This window comes from Astyanax mexicanus, chromosome 15 (assembly GCF_023375975.1).
Source record: "Astyanax mexicanus isolate ESR-SI-001 chromosome 15, AstMex3_surface, whole genome shotgun sequence".
NCBI lineage: Eukaryota > Metazoa > Chordata > Actinopteri > Characiformes > Acestrorhamphidae > Astyanax > Astyanax mexicanus.
The window spans coordinates 11,934,489-11,961,474 of record NC_064422.1 but is presented as its reverse complement, the minus strand read 5'-3'; the positions used below and the strand labels follow the sequence as shown (position 1 = coordinate 11,961,474).

At 38.5% G+C, this 26,986-nt stretch overlaps 1 protein-coding gene across 15 annotated transcripts in view; it reads left to right on the top strand.

Moving 5' to 3' along the window:
• Positions 1 to 26,986, top strand: part of jakmip3 (Janus kinase and microtubule interacting protein 3) — a 61,887-nt gene that overhangs the window by 20,428 nt on the left and 14,473 nt on the right. For 7 of the 15 annotated variants that reach the window (XM_022669110.2, XM_022669109.2, XM_022669111.2 and 4 more), the window contains 7 exons: positions 4,437 to 4,679; positions 5,555 to 5,797; positions 15,925 to 16,116; positions 21,854 to 21,973; positions 23,036 to 23,182; positions 25,898 to 26,029; positions 26,942 to 26,977. In XM_022669110.2, the coding sequence (XP_022524831.2) occupies positions 4,437 to 4,679; positions 5,555 to 5,797; positions 15,925 to 16,116; positions 21,854 to 21,973; positions 23,036 to 23,182; positions 25,898 to 26,029; positions 26,942 to 26,977 (1,113 nt within the window). The remainder of the gene's footprint in view (positions 1 to 4,436; positions 4,680 to 5,554; positions 5,798 to 15,924; positions 16,117 to 21,853; positions 21,974 to 23,035; positions 23,183 to 25,897; positions 26,030 to 26,941; positions 26,978 to 26,986) is intronic. The other 8 variants (XM_022669113.2, XM_022669118.2, XM_049464449.1 and 5 more) reach the window with 3 other exon arrangements.

Here is a 26,986-nt window from a genome sequence, read left to right as displayed (position 1 = left end):
CTATCCTAGCCCTGTACAGCTCATATCTTTCAGCTGGAAAGTAGGGGGTTCTAATGAAGTGGCCAGTGTGCCTTTAGAGTTTAAAGCCCATATCTAGACATAGTCACTCAGTGTGTGTGTGTGTGTGTGTGTATGTGTGTGTGTTTCCCTCATGACCTTAATTAATGTGATGGATGACTGGTTGGTCACTGGAGGCTTATGGGATAGCTTGGCCTCCAGCACCAAGATCTCTCTGGACATCTCCACAGGCTTAGTCAGCTACAAATCATGCAGACCCCACATAGTCTTTCCAGCGTCATTTAAAACACACACACACACACACACACACACAGGTCTGCAGGTGCTCTGGGATTTATATGTCCCATGTGAACTTGGAAGAGGCTGTTTATTGGCTGTCTGGCCTGGTTTGGTCCACAGTTACGTTTGAGTTTTGCCTAGCTATTTTATTTCATTACCAGGGTCCATCTGGTCCTACACACACACACACACACACACACACACACACACACACACACATACACACACACACACACACACACACACACACACACACACACACACACACACACACACACACACACTCGGCCTTGACCTATAATAAGCATCAGACCTCCAGGCTATTGTGGCTCAGATTTGCTTTTTTTTTATTTTGGGAATTTTATTTTACCCTCTTCTGACCACACTGAGGGCATGACCTCAGCTGTAAACTGTAGTCAGTGGTCCAGCCATGTGGAAATATAGGACACTCCATAAAAAAAACAAAATCTTCATTAAAAAAGCTTTATTTTATTTCCTATGTTTATTATTTACTAGGGACAATGTATACTAATCAGCATATCACGTCTTTAATGTAAATCTTATCGTTGACTGAGCTCATTCAACACATATAAATCAATAACCTTTGGAAAGTAATTAAGAGGAAAAATAGATGATCACAAGCCATCAAACCACCAAACTGAACTGCTTGAATTTTTGCACCAGGAGTAAAGCAGCATAAAGTTATCCAAAAGCAGTGTGTAAGACTGGTGGAGGAGAACATGATGCCAAGATGCATGAAAAAAAACTGTGATTAAAAACCTTCAGGGTTATTCCACCAAATATTGATTGATTTCTGAACTCTGAAAACTACTTTATGATTATGAACTTGTTTTCTTTGCATTATTTGAGGTCTGAAAGCTCTGCGTCTTTTTTTTATTATTAATTTAGCCGTTTCTAATTTTCTGCAAATAAATGCTTTAAATAGCAATATATATATATATATATATTTTTTTTTTGGAATTTGGGATAAATGTTGTCTGTAGTTTATAGAATAAAACAACAATGTTCATTTTACTCAAATATATTAACCTATAAATAGCAAAATCAGAGAAACTGATTTAGAAACTGAAGTGCTCTCTTCATTTTCTCATTTCACATTATATGTCTACCAGAGACAGATTATATTTGTCCAGTATCAGATTGTTTATTTTACTTTAATCCTGGATATATGGAGATATTTGGAGTGCATTATTATTAGTATCATGACTGATCATTCTTGATCACTGACTTCTGTTACAAATCTGATAAAATTCTTCAATTTTTTTTTATTATTTTTTTTATATCTCAGTTAGGGGTGTGCCATATCATATCGTATGCAATAATAATCTATTCACAAGTATGTAAGAGTATATAATATATATGTACTTACTGCCATAGCTGGGTATAATGTGGATTAAAATGTGGTTAAATGTATTGTAATGCTGTGTAATGCATATACAGTCCAATCTTCATTATTATATTAATGAATAGCATCAGTATGGGCTGTATTATAGGCTGTATTACTGATGTAGTAAAGATATTTTATGACTCACGGTGAGGCTCTGAATTTTGAGTGTATTTATGTAATGTTTTGCTGAAACTGTGACCTAGTCCTTCGGCTCATGGAGACAGGATAAAGCAGGTCATTTCAGGACTTTGCAGCGCACTGCTGCTCAGCTACAGTGCTATACTCATAATGAAAAATTGCTGTAGGTAGGTGGACTGAATTAAAATGTGTCGCAGTTTATTTTGGGGTTATTTTTACTACAGACAGGAAAGTCTGAAGGGTGCCTGAGGCTGTTGTGACTTTCACTGATTAATTTGCCTGGTTTTAACGTACAGAAAAATAAGAATAGCTGTGTGTGTGTTGCTGTGTTTAGCTTAGATAAGCACAGTTACAGTACTGTCAGTCTGCCTGCTCAAGACTCCAATTACCAGCATGCACTCACAATGAACTTCACTAACTCTGCTTATCATATAGCACTTTCCCGTTCCCACTCCCCCAGTTACTGATAATTTCCACTTGGCCTGTCTTGTATAAATACCCGTCAGTTTGCTCTATTCTCTTTTGAGTATTGAATCTAGTCATCTAGCTCTTCTACAACACGTTTCCTTTGTTTATTGCCTATTGTTATTACCTTTTGCTTGTTATTATTTTTTTTTGTCCTTTCTATTGTTTTTTTCCATTGGTGAACCATTTTTGACTACTCTTTTGCCTTAGCACTCTCTTTGCTGGATTTAACGTGTATGACCCTGTTTTTCCTGACTACTCTCTTTTTGGTATGCTGATTATATTTGCTGCCTTACTGTTACTGACCCTGCCTGTCCCTTACTACTCCTGTAAGCATAGCCACTTTGCTAATTAACTGTGTGTTTGGTATCTGCGAGTGTCTGTCATATGTAAAATTTTGTCATATGTAAGAAATTTGTTTTTCATGTGAACAATATCGAGAGATAAACTTTGTAACTAAACTTCGCTCAGCTTAACAAACGCTACTAAACTCTTACCTCAGACTTGGTGATTCGGTGCTTCTATATCATAAAATCCAACATGAACACTATCACCCATGTTCTGTCGAGATGTGCTGCCTTGTCAAATCGTGCTTCCATAGTGTGTATTTAAGATCTTGGTAAAATGCAGAATCAACCGGAGATCCAATTTAAACCTATAGTTAATTACACAAGATAGCTAACGCTAAATAGCTCTGTAAACCAAGCTGTAAGCTTTTTAGTCAGCTTTTCTGCAGCACAGCTTCAGATCTGTCTGTGGGCGGTCCCGAGACGAGGTGGGCGGGGCCATGAATACTTATTCACAGGTTGATGTAGACACGGTGCTTTTCCTGATCGACTATTTTCTTTTACTAGCTGCTGTATGTAACCGCTGTATTCCACAAAGAACAACAAGAAAAAAGTGGATTATTGTGGAAGGACCCCAGCAGTGTTTATGACGGAAGAGTCTAAGCATTAGAAAACAGCATACTGAGAACTACTGCTTCAGTGGACGCTGAAATACCAGTGAAATGTATGTGTGATTTGTTTGGTTGACTGTAAGTCATTAAAGCTATGACCCTGCCAGGGTAATCACCGTCGGCTGGGGTAAACACATTTATTACTAACGACAGCCTTCTGCGCTTCACATGAATCATTCCTGCAGATTTAATTTGCAAGATTACATTTGCAAGTGAGGATCTTCATATCCAGGGCATCCAAAAGGGCATTTACAGGCTACAGATCCTGAGTTTTCCACTGGCAGCTTTATTCATGGAACATCTTACTGCACAAAATCAAAGTCCTGATGCTGTTAGCCTGCCTGCTCTGGACTCTGAACTTAACAAAAAAGACTTCAATTTCCAGCATGCTTTCCTGACTCTACACTACAGCGTTCATGCTCTCCATGCTTCGGATTGCACACACCTGGTCTGTATTGTATATACACCACCCTATTTCTATTGTTTCCTCGCCTGGTATTGTACCACTTTACTGTACATCCTGTACATTTGCACTCCTGGACATTACACTACGCACCTTAAATGCAATACATGCACATATTTATGTTTATTTTTGATTATATCTGCTGATACCTGTTATCTCCTATACTTAATGTAATTTATTCTGTATTACTGCACTACCTCATATCTATGACTGATTACTTCCACACTTTGTATAGTTTTTGTATTTATATATTTATGTATATATTTATATATATATCTATATATATATTGAATCTAGTTCTCAAGCTCTTCAAGTAAGCGTTTCTTTTGTTTGTTTTTTCCATTGTTATTGAGCTGTGTTGTGTTTTTTGAGTGCCTTTGAGCCTTGCCCTTCCTACTGTTCTTTTAACGTTGCTGAACGTACTTTTAGTATTTAGTCTGACCCTATAAGCCTTACCGCTTTTTGTTAATAAATTGTTTAGTTGGTATCTGCTTGTGTCTATCCGCGTGATAGAATAGCAAAAGACAAAAGAGTAAAAGAGACGTTTGGGTGATGTTATGTTGCTCCTGCACAAAAATTTGAGCTCTTGGTGCCTTTTGACCATCTATCTTCCTCTTGACTATATTCAAGGTTTTCAGTCATGCACATTTCTAGTTTCTGAATAATAGCTTACAGTTTACCCTGTTTCTGCTGCTTTGCTCCTCCAGGTCAGTAAGCTGGAGAGGGAGAAGTCGCAGGAGGTCCGGCACGAGCAGCACAAGTCTGCGGTGGTGGTGACCGAGCTGAAGGCCAAGCTGCACGAGGAGAAAGTGCGTGAGCTCCACGGCGTCCGGGAGACTCTGCTGCGGCAGCATGAGTCCGAACTGCTGCGGGTCATCAAGATCAAAGACGGAGAGATCCAGAGGCTGCAGGCCCTCGTCAACGCGCTCCGAGACGGATCAGCAGACAAGGTGAAGAACAGGTGCACTCAATAATCTGGTGAATCTTTCAGTGAGATTAGCAGTCCGTATTATTTTGTTTCTAAAGTGAAAGCAGAAGCATTTCTGAGTGGAGAAGAATATGGATAAAATATTGTGTTTAATGGTACCAGTGTGCTGAACCACCATCCCTGCTAAGCCTAATAATACAGTATATTCATTCTAAAAACTGGGGTGTCCGGTCACTTTTTGTGGGAGTTCTTACAGTATGTCAAACGTACAGCCTCATTCACCCATACTGTATCTGTACTTCAAAATAATTAAAATAATCATGAGTTGCAGACCTAATGTATTACAATATACACCAACAAAAGTAGGTTTTGGAACCAGGAATGTTTTTTTTTGCAACGGGAAACGAAGAATGCTAGGTTTTTAGCGCAAACTGTCTGTCTGTACAGGAGCACCGCCACTGTGCAACGCCCTCTGCTGATGACATATGATGTGAAGTTTTCTGCAGGTTTGAAAATAGACATAAAATCTAGACAAACATAATGAAAATAAAGATTTGGAGGACTGTTTGATTTGTATTTAGGAAAAAAAATGATTTTAAAATAAAGTTTAGTTATGCTTTTTATAAAAATAAAAACTTGAATAGAAATCTTTAAGATTCAGTGGTGTAATGTCTTGGCCTGTTAAGGGGTTAAACAGGGTTCCTTATTGTGCTTTTAAAAGGTCTTAAAAAGCATTAAATTTGACTGTTAAACCCTGTTAAAATGATACCCAGCCCTAGTTTTTATGTTATGGCTCAGGGGGGCATATATCCTGAAACTGCTGTGTATTCAGGCTATTGTAACCTATTGCAGCAGAGCTGATGTTACAGGTGTGCTGCACTGTTGACTCTCCTGCAGGTAAAAACGGCGCTGATGGCGGAGGCTCGTGAGGAGGCGCGGCGGGGTTTTGATTTGGAGCGGACGCGGCTGCAGCAGGAGATATCTGAGCTGAAGGGGGTGAAGCGGCAGATGGAGGAGGCGCTGAACGTGGCCGTTCAGGCGGATAAGACCAAAGCGGCGGAGATCCGGAGCGTTTACCACCTCCACCAGGAGGAGATCGGACGCATCAAGAAGGAGTGTGAGAGGGAGATCCGCAGACTGGTACGTGCTTCTGATTCACTCTGGGTTTACTTAGCAGATCCAGACTCTATTCAGTGTTGAAAATGTGATTTTTTTACTTTAAAAGATTTAAAATATAGCTGCTGAGGGCAATTTAAAGGGTCCGAGCTTCTTAAAGTAGTTTGTGTGTCTAGATCTTACAGTTTAGTCTGTATGATTTTATTTAAAGTAAACCAAATTTACTTAAAGACCAAATTTGAGGTGATCAGACAAAAATCCAGGGACTAGTTTAAAAAAAGCTGATGAAAAAATATGAAAATCCTACCATACAAATATTAGGGTTTCAAGAGGCTATTAGAACATATAAAGGTTATTCCTTATAGAATTATTTACCTAATTCACTCCATATTTTAAGCAATTCCTGATGAGAGTTTTTGTATCTTAGAGCATTAGCATTAGCTGCTAACTGTGCTAAGCGCTAGCTCTGCTGGAGCAGTATTAGCATTAGCTGCTAACTGTGCTAAATGCTAGCTCTTTTGTTGTGGGATAAAATGAACACTCATGGTTCCTCAGTGTAGCGCTGTTAGGCGGCATTTACTAGCACTAACCGCGGTTATCCATTAATGCTAATGCTGCTGCACCCAGCATTAGTAGAAATATGGGACTCTAAGCTTACTGTAAATAAATGGAAGATCTTTACTCACCCAAATAAACAGTTTTCAGGAGAGAAATTTGTGTAGATTAACATCCAGTGCTTGTTTAACTTTAAAATATTTTTTGTTTGTTTTTAAGAATTACAGTTTTGTTTACTTCACTTAGCTTTTCTTAACTTAGTTACTCTCTTCAACCATCACCCAGCGACAAGATTAAAATGAATTAGAATTACAAGGAAAACATGGCGATGCCCCTGTTCCTTACTAGTGTCGCATAATGCGCCTTATAATGTTAAAAAAAAATACCAAACCAGTTCGACTGCCTGGCCTCAGTGAACTGTCATGTTATATCACACCTCACTACATCTGACCCCAATCCACAGCCATTTCCTAATTCACTCCAATTTTAAAGCAATTCTATGCTGATCCTGATAAGAGCTTTCATAGCTTAGAGTCTTTAGGCAGGTTATCTCTGGCCTTCAATAATCTCAAAAGCTGCACTGCTGCAAAGTTATATTACAGACATAATCTAAAGAATCCAAATCCAGCTAATGAAGATCTAAAAGTTTCAGGAATAACTAGAACAATGTGTCACTTCAGGTTAGGAAGTAAAGTCTGCAGTGAAGTTATTTAGTAATTTAGGAAACTTAACTACTTTCCATACTCAACATTTTACTCACTTTAAAAGTGGTGTTTGTTGTTTGTAACTATGATTAATAAGTAATTGTAAACCAGGGCTGAGGAATTGTGTCTGGAGTTTAACACAGTTGGCTGATTTCTTTGTTCTTTGACCAACTGCAGCAAACTCAGAGCAAACTCTTGCTTAGTTGTTATAGCATACAAATTTTAGGCATTCAGGAAGGTCATATTATGATAATAAAACACCAGTCTTACATTTAAAGTGGCAGTCCGTATTATCTTGTTTCTAAACTAAAAGCAGAAACATTTTTGAGTATAGAAGGGATTAATGGTACCAGTGTTCTGGAAAGCCTAATGATAAATTAATTCTAAAAACTGGTCACGTCACGCATCTTTACGTACTTACGCCACGTGTACAGCCTCTAAAAGAGGATCCGGCTCAGTTTTACTGAACGTGAGCAGCTGGTGGAGCAACAGGGACTTCAGAAGAGGAAACTTAGAGCTGAGTAGATCATTCACTCATAGTAAAACCAAAGAAATGAAGGAGTGAAGATTCTGACTAAGCTCTCTCTCTCTCTCTCTCTCTCTCTCTCTGACTAAACATAACCTGGAATCGGATTCTTCCACTCTGAAAGGAGACCGCATCACACCCACCCAGTTTAAAATGATTTATCCTCATGTTCGGTGCAGTTACCCATTCTCACTAGTGAGGGTGCTAAATCTCAATCCCCCAAAAGTTCTTTATTAGAGTCTCAATATGCACACTTCTTTCCCATAACTATATTTTTGTTAACTAAAAGGGCACTAAACTGCCTGATTTTTGCTGGCTCCAATTTATTGCTCACATTTGGAGTTTGGGCGGGCAATGGGTGATGTATGGGTTTAGGGGCGGGGCAGAAGGGAGAGATTTTTTTAAAGTATAGGAAATGTTTATAAAATTTTAAGCAGAACTGGTCTGTTTTTGGTCTTTTTTTTATTACTTCTAAGAAACACATTTCAGGTATTAAGGGGGAAAAATATGGTTTAGGGTTTAGCAGCTAGTGTTTAGACGCAAAAAATAAAGCAGTAAGTATTTATGTGAATTAGGGGTGGGCAATATTATATCGTATAGAATATATCGTGACACAGAAATATCATGATATTAAAAATCCATATCGTGATAATAGGGTAGTCTATTAGTAGTCTATTATTCACTGTGAAGCTTTAAATGTATTTATTGTATAATTGTTTTAGTTTATAGTTTTTGTTTGCAGTTTATATGCATGAAAATATTCTGCAATATTTTTTGCTGCATTATATTGTTTTATGCTATATTATTTATTTTGTCACATTATGATTATACTATTATACTATTAAACTATACTATATTTTAGTTTTCCTATATCGCCAAGTATATCGTTATCGCAAAAATACCCTGAAATATTGTGATATTATTTTAGAGCCATATCTCCCACCCCTAATATACATACTACAGATCTTTTAATGAATACAAATATAAATGTTGCTAGTTTTGGATTTGGATTTTGGACATTTCTATTGCCTCCAGCTGTCATGTTTGAGATCTCAGCCCTTTGCAGGGTTTGTACATAAAAACATGGAAAAGTCATTGAATTTAAAAACAGCAATTTCCAGGCCTGGATAAGTTTTGGAACTATAAAAATAGCCAGAAAGTTTTGGAAAAATCAGGGAAATTTGGTCTACAAATCTTTGTGTTTTAGTTTATCGATGGAGAAAATCTATTTTGAGCTACAAATACGTCAGATCAGAATTAATTCAGTAATTTAGCCTAGTTTATATGATGGAGCTCTCAGGATCTGACACACAATATATTATTGAAGATTGTTTGTCAGATTCAAAATTGATTATATACCATCTATAATCAATTTTGATTATCGTTTTAGTTGATTTTTGGTTTTATTGTCCATGTTTGCTCTGATGGTTTAAACATTTTATGATGGTCATGAAAATTTGCCATAAAGTCATGGAAAAAAATGGAAATTTATTGGTTAAAAGTGTCCACTCCTCTGGCACAGTCTGAAACTGTTCTCAGGCTGTTTTCTCCTCTATTGAATTCTATTCCACTATCTGCTGCGTTGGCTGTGAGCCACCAGCTTTGCCAGGAGAGAGTGAAAATAGCCCAGTGAGCCGGGAACTCTGGGATTGATTGCCGTACTATCAGTAAGAAAGGCAGGCAACAAAGCCCTGCTGTTTACGGACGGACTCCCGGCGGAAAGCAGTGCAGAATAAAATGTAGAGAAATAGAGCCTCTGTTATAAAGAAATACCCTCCAAACTAGGGCTGCAACGATTAGTCGATATAATCGACAATGTCGATTAAAAAGATTGTCGACTCCAAATGTTCATTGTCTACTAATCATTAATTTGCAGCATTTACTTTGCAACACAGTTTACACATTTCCTCACTAAATATCAGCACTTTTTACATTTAAAGGGCAATGTTCTGAACATTGTTCAGCTTTTTATAATAGCCAGATTAGTAGATGGAGGACATGGCAGAAACAATCGTTGACTAATCGTAAAAATAATCACCAGATAAGTCGACAACCAAAATAAGCATTAGTAGATGGAGGGCAGGCAGAAATAATTGTTGACTAATCGACTTATCTGAAAAATAATTGCCAGATTAGTCGACAACCAAAATAATCGTTAGTAGATGGCGGGCATGGCAGAAATAATTGTTGACTAATCGACTCATCGTAAAAAGAATCGCCAGATTAGTCGACAACCAAAATAATTATTAGTAGATGAAGGGCATGGCAGAAATAATTGTTGACTAATCGACTAATCTGAAAAATAATCCCCAGATTAGTCGACAACCAAAATAACCATTAGTAGATGGAGGGCACGGCAGAAATAATTGTTGACTAATCGACTAATCTGAAAAAGAATCGCCAGATTAGTCGACAACCAAAATAGTTATTAGTAGATGGAGGACATGGCAGAAATAATCGTTGACTAATCGACTAATCGGAAAAATAACTGCCAGATTAGTCGACAAACAAAATAATCGTTAGTCGCAACTCTACTCCAAACAAGAGCTTAGATTCTCTATTTTTATCGTATCCTAATTTACTGATGTTTAGGCATGTGGATCATTGTTCACATTGTTGATGTTTTTTTTTTTCAGAGATCTGTTCTTAATAGGCATATTTATTAAATAATAATAATAGGTCTATGCTTCTTAAGTGTTGCAATGTAAATTAACATCATTCTGAACAGATTCCGCTTATTTAAACAGCCTCATGTTAAAATGTTTTTAAAAAGCTCAGTTTTAAGGCTTTACTTACCAAAAAAAATGTGAGGTTTAAATCAATGACAGTTTATGGGGCGGGGCTAGTCAGGTTCGGGGCGGGACTATCGAAGCTCTACTCAAGCTCTACTCCAAATGTGATTTGACAGATGTGATGAGAGAATAAGAGAACGATAGATATTTTTATCTCTTTTCTTTACTATATAATGGGATCTATCGACATGCATGTCCTCCCCTTACACTCTGTTCACCCCCTGCAGACCAATCAGATCAGCTGATTGATGGTGGGATTGATTAGAGGATGCTGCTGCTGCTGGTGGTGCTGATGCTGGTGGTGGTGTGCGGTGCTGTAGGGAGGGGGGTGATGTGGGTGCAGTAAGCCTGTATGAGTTATCGATCTTCAGGTCTCCTTCCAGCCTGTCTCTGTATTTAGCATATCAGCAGAGCAGCCCTGGGGTTGCTACTCCTAATCGCATTATCTCATTTTATCTTATTTTATCTTATTCTGAAGCACGGAGGGGAGCATGGAGCGCCAAGGTGAAGTGTATGGGTGTGAAGATGGTCGATATCCCCGTCAACAGTCTGTTTACACGCCTTGCTCCTGCACTGTTAAAATAGCATCAGAGTTCAGGAATAAATCTACACTGAAGGGTGTGGTGGTCTGTAAGTGAGGTGTGTTCAGGTAAACTTCTTGCCTGTTTCTTTATATTTTGGAGGTGGAACACACAGGAGCTCCACTGACTGAAATGAACCTAGAAAACAATCCTAGTCAATCCTTGTCCAGTCCTATAGGAGATCCCATTAACTCAACAATTAACTCAACAATAAACAGTATAAAGAATAAAATATCTTCTGTTGAGACGCACAAAAGTGCTGCACTGTTAAGATACGAACACACCAATGTCGGAGCTCACATGCTTCTTAAAGGGAATGACAACTGGCACCCTGATTGGTTTATTTCACGCTATGCCCAAAACACCCTATATGATGAATTAAGAGAATTAGTACAAGCTTTTTGCATGCTTTTCAAGCTGTGGAGACAAGATTAACACAGACAGTATTTATTCCTTTCAGCTTCTTATTGCTTTTACACTGAACGTAACAGCGCTGGATTTGTTATGGGAGGAGTAACAGAGTGCATCCTGTTACTCTGACTGAGGGAGACAGACATTCAGGCCGGGTGGAATAAGGGGATTTTGCTTCTTTTAGCCTGAGCAGAATGGCAACCAGTCAATCAGCTTAATTCTCTCGCAGCAGATAAATGGTTAGGCTGGGGAAACTTCATTGCTATTCCCAGTGAATAGGCCTTCTAGGAAACATGGCAGTGATGGTAAGGGCAGGAATGCACTTAACATTCAAACGGGTTGGGAAGCAGAAGAAGCATTGGCTGGGAAATATTGGACAGAGGGAATGTTTGTCTTAGAGGCAGCGCTGACTTCAGCTAAAGCTGCTCATTTGCATTGGAAATAGCTCCATACGCTTCTGCAGCGATTCAGAAATAGATACGTTTTTTGTTTTATTGGCTTGTTTTGGTCTTTCTTGAAGAGATGTTGTGATTGTTCTGTGCATCGAGCTTTACTAGTTAATACTAGATTTAAATAGATTGAAATAACTACCATATTCTTTTGGATTAAAAAGTTTGCACTTATCCTTTAAATATCCTTTAATTTTCCCAAAAATCAAGAGTACACCTTATGTGTAAATTCTACCAGTCAGGTATTAGGGAGCAGTAAAGCCACTTCACTGAAGTGCAGCGTTATAAGGGTGAGTTTTCAGTGAAGGTTCTCCAGCACTAAGGCTGGAGCAGCAGCATTAGCATTAGCCGCTAACCGCAGCACTAGCTCTTTCACCCTGTTCAGAGGTGGCTGGCTAGTGCTGCTAAACATAGCTGGCTAATGCTGCTAATTATGGCTGGCTACCACTGCTAATTATGGCTGTATAGCGCTGTTAATGGCAGCTGGATGGCACTGCTAACCAAAGCTGGCTAAACGCTAACCGCTATTGTTCACCCTTGGACAAAATATTAGTAATCTAAGCTTACTGTAAATAAAAGGAAGCACTTTAATAAATAAAACTTTTATAAAGAATTCATACTAGACACAAGGCAATTCATAGTGGACACTGAATAAGTTAGGGACTATAAATGCTGATAGATAGTGTAAAATATGTAATACAAAGTGAATACACGCACACATATATATCACATTCACTCTCTCTCTCTCTCTCTCTCTCTCATTCTCCACTCTCTCTTTCTCTCTCTTTATCTCCCACTCTCTATCAATAGAATATATTGCTGCTTCCGTAAATGACCTGCTGGTGCACCTTCATTATGTGAACAAGCAGGTCCGGTTTCCATTAAAATAGCAATCCGTACGGTGGCCGACAAAGCCCAGCGCAGTGCAAATTGAAAAGCGCTGCAAAAGCACAAAACACATCCATCAAAATTACAACACAGGCGCAGCAAAAAGAAAAACGCGCTGCAAATACAACCACAACACAACGGAAGTGAGTCACAACACAACGGAATTTTCCCGGGGGACCTTAAAAGATGCTGTACCAGCTGTATACAAAGGACAATAAGTGGCAAACAAGCTTCTGAAAAGTAAGTTATGTTTATTACCTGTGATTACCACAGTTGTGTGCATATTATTAAAAGTTCTGCTTCACAAAACGCCTTGTTTGCCACTTATTGTCCTTTGTACACATAGTGAAGTCCGAGACGTTACTGAAGACGCAGCTTAGCTGGTACAGCATCTTTTAAGGTCCCCCGGGAAAATTCCGTTTTCCGTGTTGTGACTCACTTCCGTTGTGTTGTGGTTGTATTTGCAGCGCGTTTTTCTATTTGCAGCGCGTTTTTCTATTTGCAGCGCGTTTTTCTATTTGCAGCGCGTTTTTCTATTTGCTGCGCCTGTGTTGTAATTTTGATGGATGTGTTTTGTGCTTTTGCAGCGCTTTTCAATTTGCACTGCGTTGGGCTTTCTCGGCCACCGTAAATCCGCCACACTTAGAGCACACCTGATGATCAGTGATGGTTTGTAGAGACATGTCTGTCATCTGCTGGTGTTGATCCACTGTGTTTTATTATCAAGTCTAAAGTCAGTGCAGTGTTGTTTTCCCGCAAAATATTACTATTATGGAGATGCAGATTTCATTTTCCAGCAGGACTTGGCACACTGCCCACACTGCCAAAAGTAACAATTGGTTTTACACTTTCTTTATATACTCTGTCTTCCTTTATACACTATTTCTATACTGTAAGTTTTCTTTATATACTTGCTGTCTTTCTTATCCTCTCTTCATGTTCTCAGTATAAACTCTGTATTCTGTCGATATACTCTGTCTACTAAATAATATTCTAATTTTCTGAGACACTGATTTTTGGGTTTTTAGTGGCTGTAAACCATAATAATAATCATTAACAATAAAATAATGAACACTTAAAATAGATCACTGTGTGTGTAATACATCTATACAGTATAATATATGTACAGTATAACAGCCTCCACGCTACTTCACAGAATGGGCTGTAATGGTTCTTTCTTTCATTTACAGTCGAGGGCTCCACTCTGCAGGTCTTGCTGAAGGCCCGGTGTGAATAATCAGTTCTGTTAGAGCTGTAATTTGGGAAAGGTCAGGATAAAGATTTCCTTTGCATGTGCAAATGTGAGAAGAATGTTAAATTAAGATTAAGGCTGATCGCCCTCGCTGTGGGGGGGGGGCTGAATACCATTAAGCACATAAATGTAATGGACCACTGGGGACACTGTGTGTGTGTCTGTGTATGTGTGTGTGCATAGACTTGAGAGATGCAGGACACACGGCTGATCTGGTGAGTTTTGTTCTTGTGGGTTCGTGGCAGCAGCAGCAGACTCTCTTTAGACAGGAGATCAGTGGGTCTGGAGGTGGAGGTGGAGATGGTGGTGGGTTCTGGATATATTGGGTCATCATTCTGGTCTGGCTGAATGCTCCAGGGGCTCAGATGTCTGTGTTCCTCTAAGCTGGAGATTTTCACTCTGCTGAGAGTAAGTGATTTTTATGGTGGCTGTGGAGCTGTGGAGTTACGTGATTGAGTTACTTGTTTAATATTATTGGAGGTGGTGGTTCTGATTAGGACTAATTACGATATGGATCAAAAACTTCGATATTTCGATATATTTTTCTGAATTGCGATATACGATATATATATTGATATTTTTTTCATCCCATAAGGTAATATCAAAAAGATACTTTTGAGACAAAGCTACATGTTCCAAAATTGATATTGGTGCTTTTATAATTCAGTGCCGTATCCTGTATATTAGACTAGCCTCAACAACTGAAAGTCAATTCAAATCATTCTAATTATAAACAGTAAAGCATTATAAAAAGCTTATAAAAAGTGCAGTGCAGGCTGAAACGGTGTCAGGTCTATTTCCATACACATGTGAAGGAGCTGATTGGTCAGTTCAGGTTAGAGTGGGCGTGTCTGCTCTATAGATCAGTGTTTATTTCAGTGGTGATGCTTCAGAACATTAGACGTGCTGCTGTTTGGCTGAAAAGTCGGGTTCTGCCGTCACTGTGTGTATGTTTTTATTAAGAAACAGCGTCTGAATGAGTAAAGTTCAAAATAAAAACCTTAGATCGGATTGGATTAGATTATGTTTCAGAGTCTGTGATGCGATTATAAAAGCACAATCGATAGAACTTGATGCATCTTTTTTAATGAACAAATTGATTTAAATCAGTGGCTTATTAGTTAAAAGTTATTAGTTATTATTAAACGCTATTTGGAAGGCAGCACACCACTGTTATATGCTAAGACTGCCAATTTAACCCTTTCATACTTAAATTATATTACATACACAAAAAGACACTTAACTTAACGTCAATACAGTGGAACCTTGCTAATTAACTAATTACTAGGGAGGTGCACTCAGGGTTATGTCTTTAGTACCTTAAGTTAGGAATACAACTGGACTGTATTCCTTTACTTTCAGTTATATTGCTCTCTTACACTCTGGCTTGACTACTTTTGAGGGCAATAACATTGTTTTTACCTTGAGGAGCAAAATAAACCTGTATATATCTAATGTTTTTTTTTTTCTTAATAAAGCAAAAAGATGCAGACACTTTATCTAGACTTTATCTAGTACACATTTAGCTTATATATACAACAATATATATATATTTGAACTGCGACCTGCTTTCCAACCTTTAGTTCTAATGAAACATTTATTACACTCTGCAACTGAAGGGGGAGCCCACGAGCACAAAATCTCAATCCTACCTAGTGGAGCTTTAAGTACAAATCTGTACTTACTTTTCTTAGTGTGCAGCATCTTTTTCCTTATTTTGACTATTCTCATTTACTTCAAATACTAGTGCTTCTCAAAAACAAATTTCGAGATGATGTAAATGTTCTAAATTATAATATTTTTAATTGAAAATTGGAATTTGGAACACATACCTATAAAGTTAAATATGATTTATTTCGTTTGGGTGTGTTCTGCAATAAGTCGTTTATGGCTGGAATTATAGCTTATCATTATTGGCCCAGAAATTATAGTAATATAGGTGCATCCCCGGTGTTTGTGTCCGTGTGTGACTGTACTGTGTTCTGTTCTGTAGATGGATGAGATAAAGGTTAAAGAGCGCGCTGTGATTGGTCTGGAGAGAGAGTTGGGGGTGCAGGCGGGACATGCGCAGCGGCTGCAGCAGCAGAAGCAGGCCGTAACCGAACAGCTGAATCTGCTCAGCCCCAAGAGAGAGAATCCCAATTCAGCCGGTGCAGGAGACACAGCAGAGAGCGCAGCTAACACTGTAAGCAAACCTCTCTCTCTCTCGCCCGTCTCACCTCTCTCTCGCCCGTCTCACCTCTCTCTCGCCCGTCCAACTGCTAAAAACTTCTCCCTGCTTCTCTGATTCTCTCGCTTGATCTCACCCACCAGCACCCGCCCCACGTCACATGTTCCTCTCTTTTTCTCGCTCGCTGAAGAAGGTTGCACCAACCTGCTGTGCAAAACTTCAAAAATCTATTCAGTTCTTACTCTTTAAAGCCTCAATCAGGAAAAAAACAACAGTTTTCAGGAGAGAAATCTGTGTACATTAGCGTCCAGCGCTCATTTGACTTTGAAAGAAAGTCTTTTTTTATTACAGTTTTGTTTATTTAGCTTAGCTTTACTTAGTTACAACTTAGTTAGCTAAGACCTGCTGAATTAGAAGTTCCTTATATATCAGGGGCAGGCCATTAGCCATTACGTGGCGGGCCACAAAAAAAAATGAAAAGGAAGCGGGTAAACCCAAGAAGAATGGAAAAAATAAATAAATAAATAAACACTGCGCTCCTCAAGATTGCGGTCCAATACACTACCGCTGCCCAGGTTAGTGAATTGGGATACAGCTGAGCGCGACAGAGAGAAAGAGACAGGGTAGGAATGTAAACTAAAGCTCACCAGAGAAGCATTTTATTTATTATTATTTTCATTACTGTTCATTATAGTTCAATCAACTAACTAAAACTCACGGGCCTGCTTTATAGTGTCTTTATAGTCCTTAAATGCGCCTTATGATCTATTTTACCTTGTGTATGAAAATAGATACGAAAACAGACGTTCATCGATAGGGTGTTTTATATACGTTGCAGCTTATAGCACAAATTATTGCTAGATGTGTTATTGGAGAGTGGATTTAGGATTTAACACACAATTATAATGCTTTACTTTACTTTCATTACAGAAGGAGAACTGTTTATTTGGTTGAGTAAAGCTTCTTCTGTTTACTTCCAGTAAGAAAATTAGATTACAGAATTCCTCCAGCACTACAGCTGGAGCATTAGCTAATGCCATCCAATGGCGCTACACGGAGGAACCCTGAGTGTTCCCGTAAGCCGAGGAGATATTAGCTAGCGGTTCCTCTCATGTAGCTTGTTTTAACATGGTAAAACGTCCAGATTACAGCCCGATATACTCATTGACATTGACATTGATATTGACATACTCACCTATGAACGGTGAAAGAGCTAGTGTGGTTAGCAGGTGATGCTAATGCTGCTCCAGCAGTGCTAGCCATCTGAAACTCCTGCATAACGCTATACTTCAGTGGAGTGACTTAATTCTGCTCCTTAATAACTGACTGACAGAATTGATCTATAAGGAGCACTGACGATTTTTGCAATAATTAAAGGATTTTAAGTGAGCCTTATAGTGCAAAAATACGGTGTACATATTAGTTTTGAGAAGTTATATATTAAAAAAATTGCTCAAAATTGCTTTACTCATCCAAATAAACTGTTTTCATTAGAGATAAGTGTGTAGATTAATCCAGGACTTGTCAGGACAACAAAGTATTTGCGGCTACTCGACATCAGTGTGAATTGTGCATTTAAGGTGGGCCTAACTGATGGTTATCACAGCAGCCCTGTAACAGATCATGAGCAGAAAGTGCTCCTTTCCCTCCAAGCTTCTTAAACTGGGAGCTCAAGTAATGAATCTACATTTTCCTTTTAATGTTACAAATATATGACTTTTTGACTAAGACTACAACGTAAGTTACTGTAAAATTTTCTTTTGGGTTCAATTACTACGCTAAATTGTCAACCGTGATGTTTAGTCCTGATTGGGGCTTTAAGAGATGAGCTTGACCTGTCTAACATTTCTCCATCACATTGATGCTAGGTTCAGAAAAAATGTAAAAGTGTTAGTTCAGCATGTTGGGGCAACTTTCATCACTACCTGCTTCTGCTGTTCAGCACAAAACTGTAATATTTATGAGAGGCCGTCTACTCTCTCAGACTTTTAGACTGGTTCAGGAGTAAAACGCTTGCCTGTTCTCACGCTCACGCTCTCGCTCTCGCTGTGCTTCATCACTGGCTTTATTTTCGGTGGTTGCAAAGCACTCCTCGTAAACTCCATATTACAACTCGTATAACTCGTATATTTATCCACTTTTTACACAGGTGTGATCATATTACTTGGTTTTGTCTTTAAGTCAGAAAGTTAACTTTTTGATTTTTGTTCCACATTTTCCTAGAAATTCTCTTTGAATAGTTCTAGCACATTATGTATGATTTAGATTATTTAAACGTACAAATACAAGTTACTGTCAGATATATTATTTTAATAAAATATCGATATTTGACACCATATATCAAAACGATACGATATATTGCAGTAACGATCCTGCTTCTCTCTGCTTTCTTCATGGCTGAGATGTTTGTTAATTCATGCTTTGTGCCTCTGCTGCTTGAGCTTGATCTTGCTTTTGTAATTCCCACACTTTGCTTTATTGGATAAACTTTCAGATCATTGTCTCCTGCACCTACTGAATACAGATCTGTCCAGGCTGATACTTTTACATGATTGCAACTATTGGATTTCATCTATAGAGCTCAATGAATAATGAGTTATAGCATGTATTAGTGTCCTTCTGTAGTACAAAGCTCAGTGAGGCTAAATTATTCTGATTTGATATCATATAATAGTCTAATTCTTCTTTTCTATAACTTAATTGTCTTGTTTAATGATGTTAGCTTTATCAATTCCGAGTTTTATGTTGAGACCAAAGTAGACCAAACCAAAACTTCAAAGTACCACCTACAAGCCGTTTCATGTTATGTAGGTTCCTGTAGTTCACACACATGTACAGTAGCTACCATACATGTTTATTTATATACAGTAATCTAGACGTGTAATTCACACATATACTCTACATGCTCTCATATCTTTTTTTATTTTTTTACCAATTGTTCTTTACCCTCCTATTGTGTGGAGTTTTCCCGTTCTTTTACTGTCTGTAAGTTAGTATTATGGTTTATTAGTAGTTTGATTGATTATTACTTCTGCTTATTATTCTGGAAATTAGTTATTCTGGTTATTAGTATTTTATCCTACTGAGAGTCTCAGAATCAGGATTAAAACAGAGGAAAATAAACAATAAGAGAGCCAATCAGTGAACGACAGTGAATGTAGTGAACAGGGTTCTTCTGTAAGACCAATGAAACTGATGTTAATAATTATAAAACTGTAGTCAACACCTTAGCAACCACTTAGCAACCACTATGGACAACATAGCAACCACCTAGCAACCACAACAGATACCATAGCAACACCTTAGCAACTGCCTCGCAACCACCTAGCAACACCCTAGCAACCACCACAAACACAATAGCAACCACCACAGGCACCATAGCAGCGCCTAAGCAACCACCTAGCAACACTTTAGCAACCACCTAGCAACCACTTAAAAACTACATGGTAACCAACACGGATACCATAGCAACACCTTTGCAACCACCTGGCAACCACTTGGCAACACCTTAGCAACCTAGCAACTACTTAGAAGCACCATAGCAACCACCACGGACACCATAGCAACCACCTCAGCAACCGCCTAAAATCAAGTTAGCAACACCGTAGAAACCACCATTGTGTACAGTGGGAGCAATTTTAGCTGCGCAACCATCAATGTGTTTCCATTAGGAAATGCACTTTTCTAGTTATAAAACTGTAGTTCTGAGAGTAGTGTAGATTATATACAGGTTCTAACAAAAAATTACAGATACGGGAAACTTTTATAGATTTCAGTCTATAATAATATTTTAATGCAAGCTTTATTTTTTTCTGAGATCGTCTAGTTTTTAGCACCACCTTTGCATGCTTCAAGTTCCTAGTTATACCCATACCACAGTTTAAGAACCGCTGTTATAGAGTGTGCCTTTTTGCTGTTGTTAAAGGGATGGTTATGTCGGAGTAATGGTGGGCTTTATTCTTAGTCTAAAGCTGCTTTTTAACGTCTCATCTCCAGTGTAGAAGAGCTGCAGGGGTTTTACACACATGCTGGAGAGTGCTAGTGCTAGCTCTGTGTGATATATCACTTTGTCATTAGGTGTAATGTAGAAAATGCATGCATGCAAATACTGTTAACATCTTATGCATGCCTGCAGACATGCACACACTACATATACATAACCTGAGTCTACACACCCACATCTCTTATACAGAGACAGGCTGTAATCTGCACATGTTCTCAGCAGTAATACATTGCACCTCCTCACAGATCTGTGGTGTTTTTCACCGCTACACTTCCGTAGTGTGATGTTATTTAAAGCCGAGGTTGCCGGCTGTAGGTGACAATGGGTTTGCTCCCTGTAGACGTTCAGCGCTGTCAAATGCACGTATCGTACGCTCTCAACCTTCTGAGTATATACTGCAGTAGTACATTTCTTTTCACGCTTTTTTTTTTACCCAGGTCACAAATGTACACCCATCAATTTTCTGCAAATATTTTATTATATCTTTTATTGGGACAATACTATAGCAATGAAATTCAGATACAATGTCTAAATAGCTGGAAACACAAGTTACTACACCTCATAGTGAACATTGTTTGAACATTATTGTCCCTCCTTGGTGCTTTCAGCAAAATTCTGTCATACTGGACACTGGATATTCATCTCATGTCACCTCATGGCAAAGAACTCTCTGAGGATGTGAGAAATAGAATTGTCTCTCTCCACAAAGATGTCCTAGGCTATAAAAAAACTGAGCTACAGCACAGTGGTCAAAATCGTACAGCCGTTTTCGAGGATACTTTTCACTCTGAACATGTCTCGCCAGGGTTGATCAATAAAACTAAGTCTATGTGTTTAGTGTCATATCAAGAGATTGGCTTCAAACATAGAAAAAGTAGACACGTGTTTGCCAGCATTGCTGCAGAGGTTGAAGAAGTGGGAGGTCAGCCATCATCAGTGCTCAGACCATACATCTCACACTGCATCAACTCTGTCTGCATGGCCATCTTCTGAAGCAGATGAACAAGAAAGCCTGCAAACAATTTTTCCAAAGACAATCAGTACAAGAATATGGAATATTGGAGCCATGTCCTGTGGTCTGACGAGACCAAAATAGAGTAAATTTGTAGGTGTCCAGCCTGTGTGGTGGCTCCTTGGTGAGGAGTGCCATATATTCAAACAGTCGTGTCTTGCCTATAGTCAAACATGGTGTTGGTAGCACTGGGAGAACCATGTATTGTGACATTCTGAAGCAGAGCATGATCCCTTCCTTTCGGAAACTGTGACGCACTAGTATATTGTTTTACATTTTATTTATTAGCTTGTTGTATTAGTTTTCATTCTGATTCCATCAAGAAGCCCCTGGTTTTAGATACTTTACAACAGGCAAAATCCATGAACACTTAAAAATACTTAAAACACTTCAAAAAAACATGGAGTAGTTTATTGATAGATGCTTTAGGTAATTAATTTCTTGTTAACTTTGAAGTGTGAGCTGGGTATTGAAGTATTCAGCAATGCTGAATTCAGATAAATGCAATTTTTTAAAAAGAAAGAAAGTAAAAAAAACTCTGCTAAAGCTCTCTCCATTATCTCTCCTTTATCTTGTCATTATTTGTGCTAATACTCCTAAAGTAAACTTTCAGGACTCAGGACTCTGGAGTTTGGTTCCTCTTCTGAACAGCGGTGCAGAGCTTCGGGCCGGGCTGCAGTCGTTGGTTTAATTCCCTTGTTCTGGTTCCAGTTCTCTGCAGTTGGTTTGTGTTGCAGGTGCAGCAGTTGGACGAGAAGGACGCTCGCCGTTTCCAGCTGAAAATCGCTGAGCTGAGCTCCATCATTCGCAAGCTGGAGGACCGCAACGCTCTGCTCTCGGAGGAACGCAACGAGCTGGTGAGGAACCGCCTCCCCCTGCCGCAAACAGGAGGCTGAATTAATGTGTTATTAGCGAAGTGTGGAGTCGGCAGTATTTTTACAGAATTAGAATTAAGCACTGATTGGGGAAGGTCATGGATATCATTCGTTTGCCTGGTTTTAAGTGTTTTTTAGTGGTTTACTCACACTGTGAATCTAAATATTGCTGGCCAAAATACTTAGCCCTACCCCTCTGTTTTGTATGTTAAGATGGAGGGGTAGGTTAGGGGAGTGTTGGGGCTATATGATCCTTCAAATGAAGATTTTTCAGAAGAACACTCCAAACAGAGAATCACTGGCAAGAGGGGGCAAATTTAAGTATTTTCTTTGCTAACCAGTAGCTAGATGACCAAAGTTCAATGTGTAGTTTCAATGTTTTATGGCCATTTTCTTCAAAACAAGCATAACAAAATTTTAAGGACTTAATCCCAGTAGCTAGCTAGCATTCCACCTTAAAAACAAAATTAAAGTTAATAAAAGCTAATATCAGCTCCCCATCAAAGAGGAATTAAGGAATAGATAATAATTAATTCTTGCAGCACCTGATCACTGATCACTAGGGCAATTGTCAGGGTTGCACAGGGAGAAAGGGAGAGTGGACGCAAATGTGAGTAATTTTAGTAATAAAGAAACCTAATAAACACAAAAGCAGATATACAGGAATAAACTATCAAAAAAACAGAAAAAGAAACAAGAGACTTACCTCTGAGTAAACAAAACAGAGGTAAAACGCACAAGAACCGGCAACAGAACGCAGAAACAAAAGGGTTACATATACCTGGAAGTAGACAGGAAATAGGAAATACCTGGGGAACAACGGAGCGGAGTAACAAATGACCACGGGTGAAAACACTAAGGTGGAGACACAAGAGGAACACATAAGGCCACGTGCAGGAGAGCAGAACTCCTATTATTGCTTTAAATAGAAATCTACTATACTAATGGTAATACTGTTTATTTTAGCTTCTTTTTTCACAATGTAATGAAAACCCTGTTGTAAAAATTATTGTGTCTGTGTTTGTATTTGTGTTTATTACACAGTTAAAGCGGCTCCGCGAGGCCGAGAGTCAGTATAAGCCTCTCCTGGATAAGAACAGACGTCTGAGTCGAAAGAATGAAGAACTCGCTCACGCTTTCAGACGCATGGAGAACAAACTACGCTTCGTCACGCAGGAGAACATCGAGATGGTACTACACACATATGCTCACACTCAGCTATCTTTAATTTAGAGTATTTTTTTCCCTCAGATCCAACACTTTAATCATAACTGTAGATTTTAATTTACCACTTTCATCTATCTGTCTTTTTGTATCAGAGATCTTCACAAGTCTCAAATCCAAGTAAAATCTCAAGTCTCTAAAAAATAGTCTTGTCTGTTTTTTTGTCTATTTCTATATATATATATATATATATATATATATATATATACAGCTCTGGAAAAAATTAAGAGAGAACTTCAGTTTCTGAATCAGTTTCTCTGATTTTGCTATTTATAGGTTTATGTTTGAGTAAAATTAACATTGTTTTATTTATGGCATTTATTTGCAGAAAATGAGAAATGGCTGAAATAACTAAAAAAAAAAAGATGCAAAGCTTTCAGACCTTAAATAATGCAAAGAAAACAAGTTCATATTCATAAGTTTTAGGAGTTCAGAAATCAGTATTTGGTGGAATAACCCTGATAGTTTTTAATCACAGTTTTTTCATGCATCTTGGCATCATGTTCTCCTCCACCAGTCTTACACACTGCTTTTGGATAACTTTATGCTGCTTTACTCCTGGTGCAAAAATTCAAGCAGTTCAGTTTGGTGGTCTGATGGCTTTTGATCATCCATCTTCCTCTTGTAATATTTCAGAGGTTTTCAATTTGGTAAAATAAAAGAAACTCATCATTTTTTCCAGAGCTTTATACATACAGTATATACATATAATTGTAGAGCTTATATATTTGTTTCTCTTGTTTGTGTTTACCACACATTTACGCTTGTTAATTGTCCACTTTCAATCACAGCTAATGCTAATGGTTTCTCCTTTCTCCAGCGCATTCATGAATCATGAAACAAAATGCTCCATTAGCTGTGTGCTTCAGATAAGCTCTACAATTCCCTTTTCCCAGCAGGTCTCTGCATTCATATCTTTTATTGTTATAAATACGGCCTGTTTATGTGACGCGGTTATAATTACAGGTAAACACATTATGAGTCATTTCACCAGAGCGGCTATGAATAATCAAATACTGGTGTTCAAATCAGACAATTTATGTGCCAGGTTTAGATTTCAGAATGGTTTTGGTTCTCATCGCCTCCTTCTGTCCTCTCCTCATAATAAGAGCTGATATTTTTGGTTGATAAGAAAGGGTAATTAGCTCTCTCAGTGGAATTAATATGATATATCAGCTCTGCTCTAACTGGTCAAGCTCTTCTGGATCTGTGGTTTTGATGAAGTGGAGAGAATGGGCTGTACGCTACTTTAGTCTCTTTAGAAATTGATCTGTGTAAATATTCTGTTCTTTACATTTAACTCTGATCTAATACTCAATAATAACTCATCAACTCATATTTTAGCTTGGTTATCTACTGTAGATCAGGAATAGCGTGTGGTGAGCGAGTGTGGTGTGCCCAAATGGCCCAAGTCTTATTAATTTGCCTATACTTTAGCCCCACCCATTCAGACTCATGATATAAGGAGTTCAACTTGGACTAATTATGGAATGAGACACAGCCAATTCAGTTCAGCCAATCAGAACAGAGCCCATTTACATATAAGAAAAAAACTTATATCTGCCTTTTTTCACTCTTTAACATAATGTGACTCTACCAAAGCAGAAGCATCCTTGTCTCCCTTTAAAGGTCTCATTTCATCGTTTTTTTATTAATTTTAAAATGTCTAGTTGCTCCGCTAATCGCGTATAACGCTGCTTTAGTCCAGTGGAGGAGTGGGTGGGGAGAAACAATAGGATTTCGGCTCTTGCCGAAATATCGCCTCTGATTGGCTAACAGCACTGTGACACCAGGAGACAGCGAGACGTACAACAGTTAGAAATGTTTTAAAATAAAGACATTTTTACACTAATAACATTTAAGTCTTTGCAATGTCATATGTTACTTTACAACATGTGTAATAATGCTCTGCTAAGTGCAGTTCAGCCTCTACTGACCTAGTCTTAGAGTCTCTGTAAAACACCAAATCCACCGGAGATCCTATTTAAACCTATAGTTACTCACACAGAGGTGGGTAGTCCTACCTATCTCTATTGTACTTGGCTGGTGGTGTTTTTCCTCCATAGACTAATTCTAACCATTTGTTTCTTAGCCCTGAATTACTGGGTAAAGTATATAAACACTGATGTGTTATTCGCACAAATAACACAGGAATTAACTGCATGCTGTTACTAGCGCTGTTATTTAGCTCCTATCTGGTAATGATTGTGAGTAGATAATAGAATCATAAAAAAGCCAAAGATGATTTTTATTTAAAAGCTTTAATCATTTATTTATATTGTGGAAAAAAAACTCTTGTAGATGGTCTGTTGAAGGACAATGTTTAAAAACATTAAATAAAAAATAAAATAAAATTGTCTCCAGCCCATTACAAGATGAAGCCATAACCAATACAAAGCAGAAAAAGTTAAATAATAATACGCTCTCCTTATATACATATATAAATATATATAAGGTCCTTTTGTCCTTAAATAGCCTGTTAAATTAGCCTGGCTGGTCTTAATCTAATGGCTGGTTCTGCAGAAGCTAATGGTCCGTTCTAATCCAGCAGCGAGACATGTGCTGGCTAATGGCTGAGGCTAAGCTAACAGTGCGGTGAATGAGCAGTTCACTGCAGTGTGTGCGTGTGTGTGTGTGTGGGGTGTGTGTGTGTGTGTGTGTGTGTGTGTGTGTCTGTGTCAGAGAGAGAAGGTGGGGACGCTGCGCAGGCCGAGCTCTCTGAATGATCTGGATCAGAGCCAGGAGGAGAGAGAGATCGAGTTCCTGAGGCTGCAGGTCCTCGAACAGCAGAACATCATCGACGATCTGTCCAAGGTATCGCCATGACAACACTGCCCTCTCCGATTACACCCGTGTATGCCCCCCCCCCCCCACACACACACACACACATAAACACACACACACAGATGTCCCCTGTGCGTACTTGGACTATTACACACACAATTATTAGCTTTCAGCGGCTACGCTAATGTGAACCAGGCAGAACATCCTGAACCCTCTCGAGTTCGCAGGTCCTGAAAGTGGAAAAAACAACAACACACACATATATTTATATATGAATATATACAGAACAGTCCACAAGTTTGGACACACCTTCTCTTTTTTAATGTGTTTTCTTTATGTTTTTATGACTATTTACATTGTAGATTCTCACTGAAGCATCACAACTATGAATGAACACATGTGGAGTTTTATGTACTTAACAAAAAAAGGTGAAATAACTAAAATAAAACATGTTTATATTCTAGTTTCTTCAAAATAGCCACCCTTTGCCCTGATTACTGCTTTGCACACTCTTGGCATCATCATTCTCTCAATGAGCTTCAAGAGGTGGCCACCTGAAATGAAAAGTTTTCCAACAGTCTTGAAGGAAGGAAGGAGTTCCCAGAGGTGTTTATTAGCACTTGTTGCTCCTTTGCCTTCTTCACTCTGTGCTCCAGCTCACCCCAAACCATCTGGATTGGGTTCAGGTCCGGTGACTGTGGAGGTTCAGCTCATTTTTTGTTAAGTACATAAAACTCCACATGTGTTCATTTATAGTTTTGATGCTTCAGTGAGAATCTACAATGGAAATAAAATACAGGACCATTGTTTAAAAGATCCAGTTAGAAAATGGTTCTATATAGCATCACCAGGATTCCACTGTTAAAATTAGATAAATCTTTTATGCGTAAGCTCTATATAATGTTGAATCTGACTGACCTTTCTTTCTGTTTTATTTTGCAGGCGTTTGAAACAGCTGGATACGTGAAGAGTGTGATAGTAAGTTCT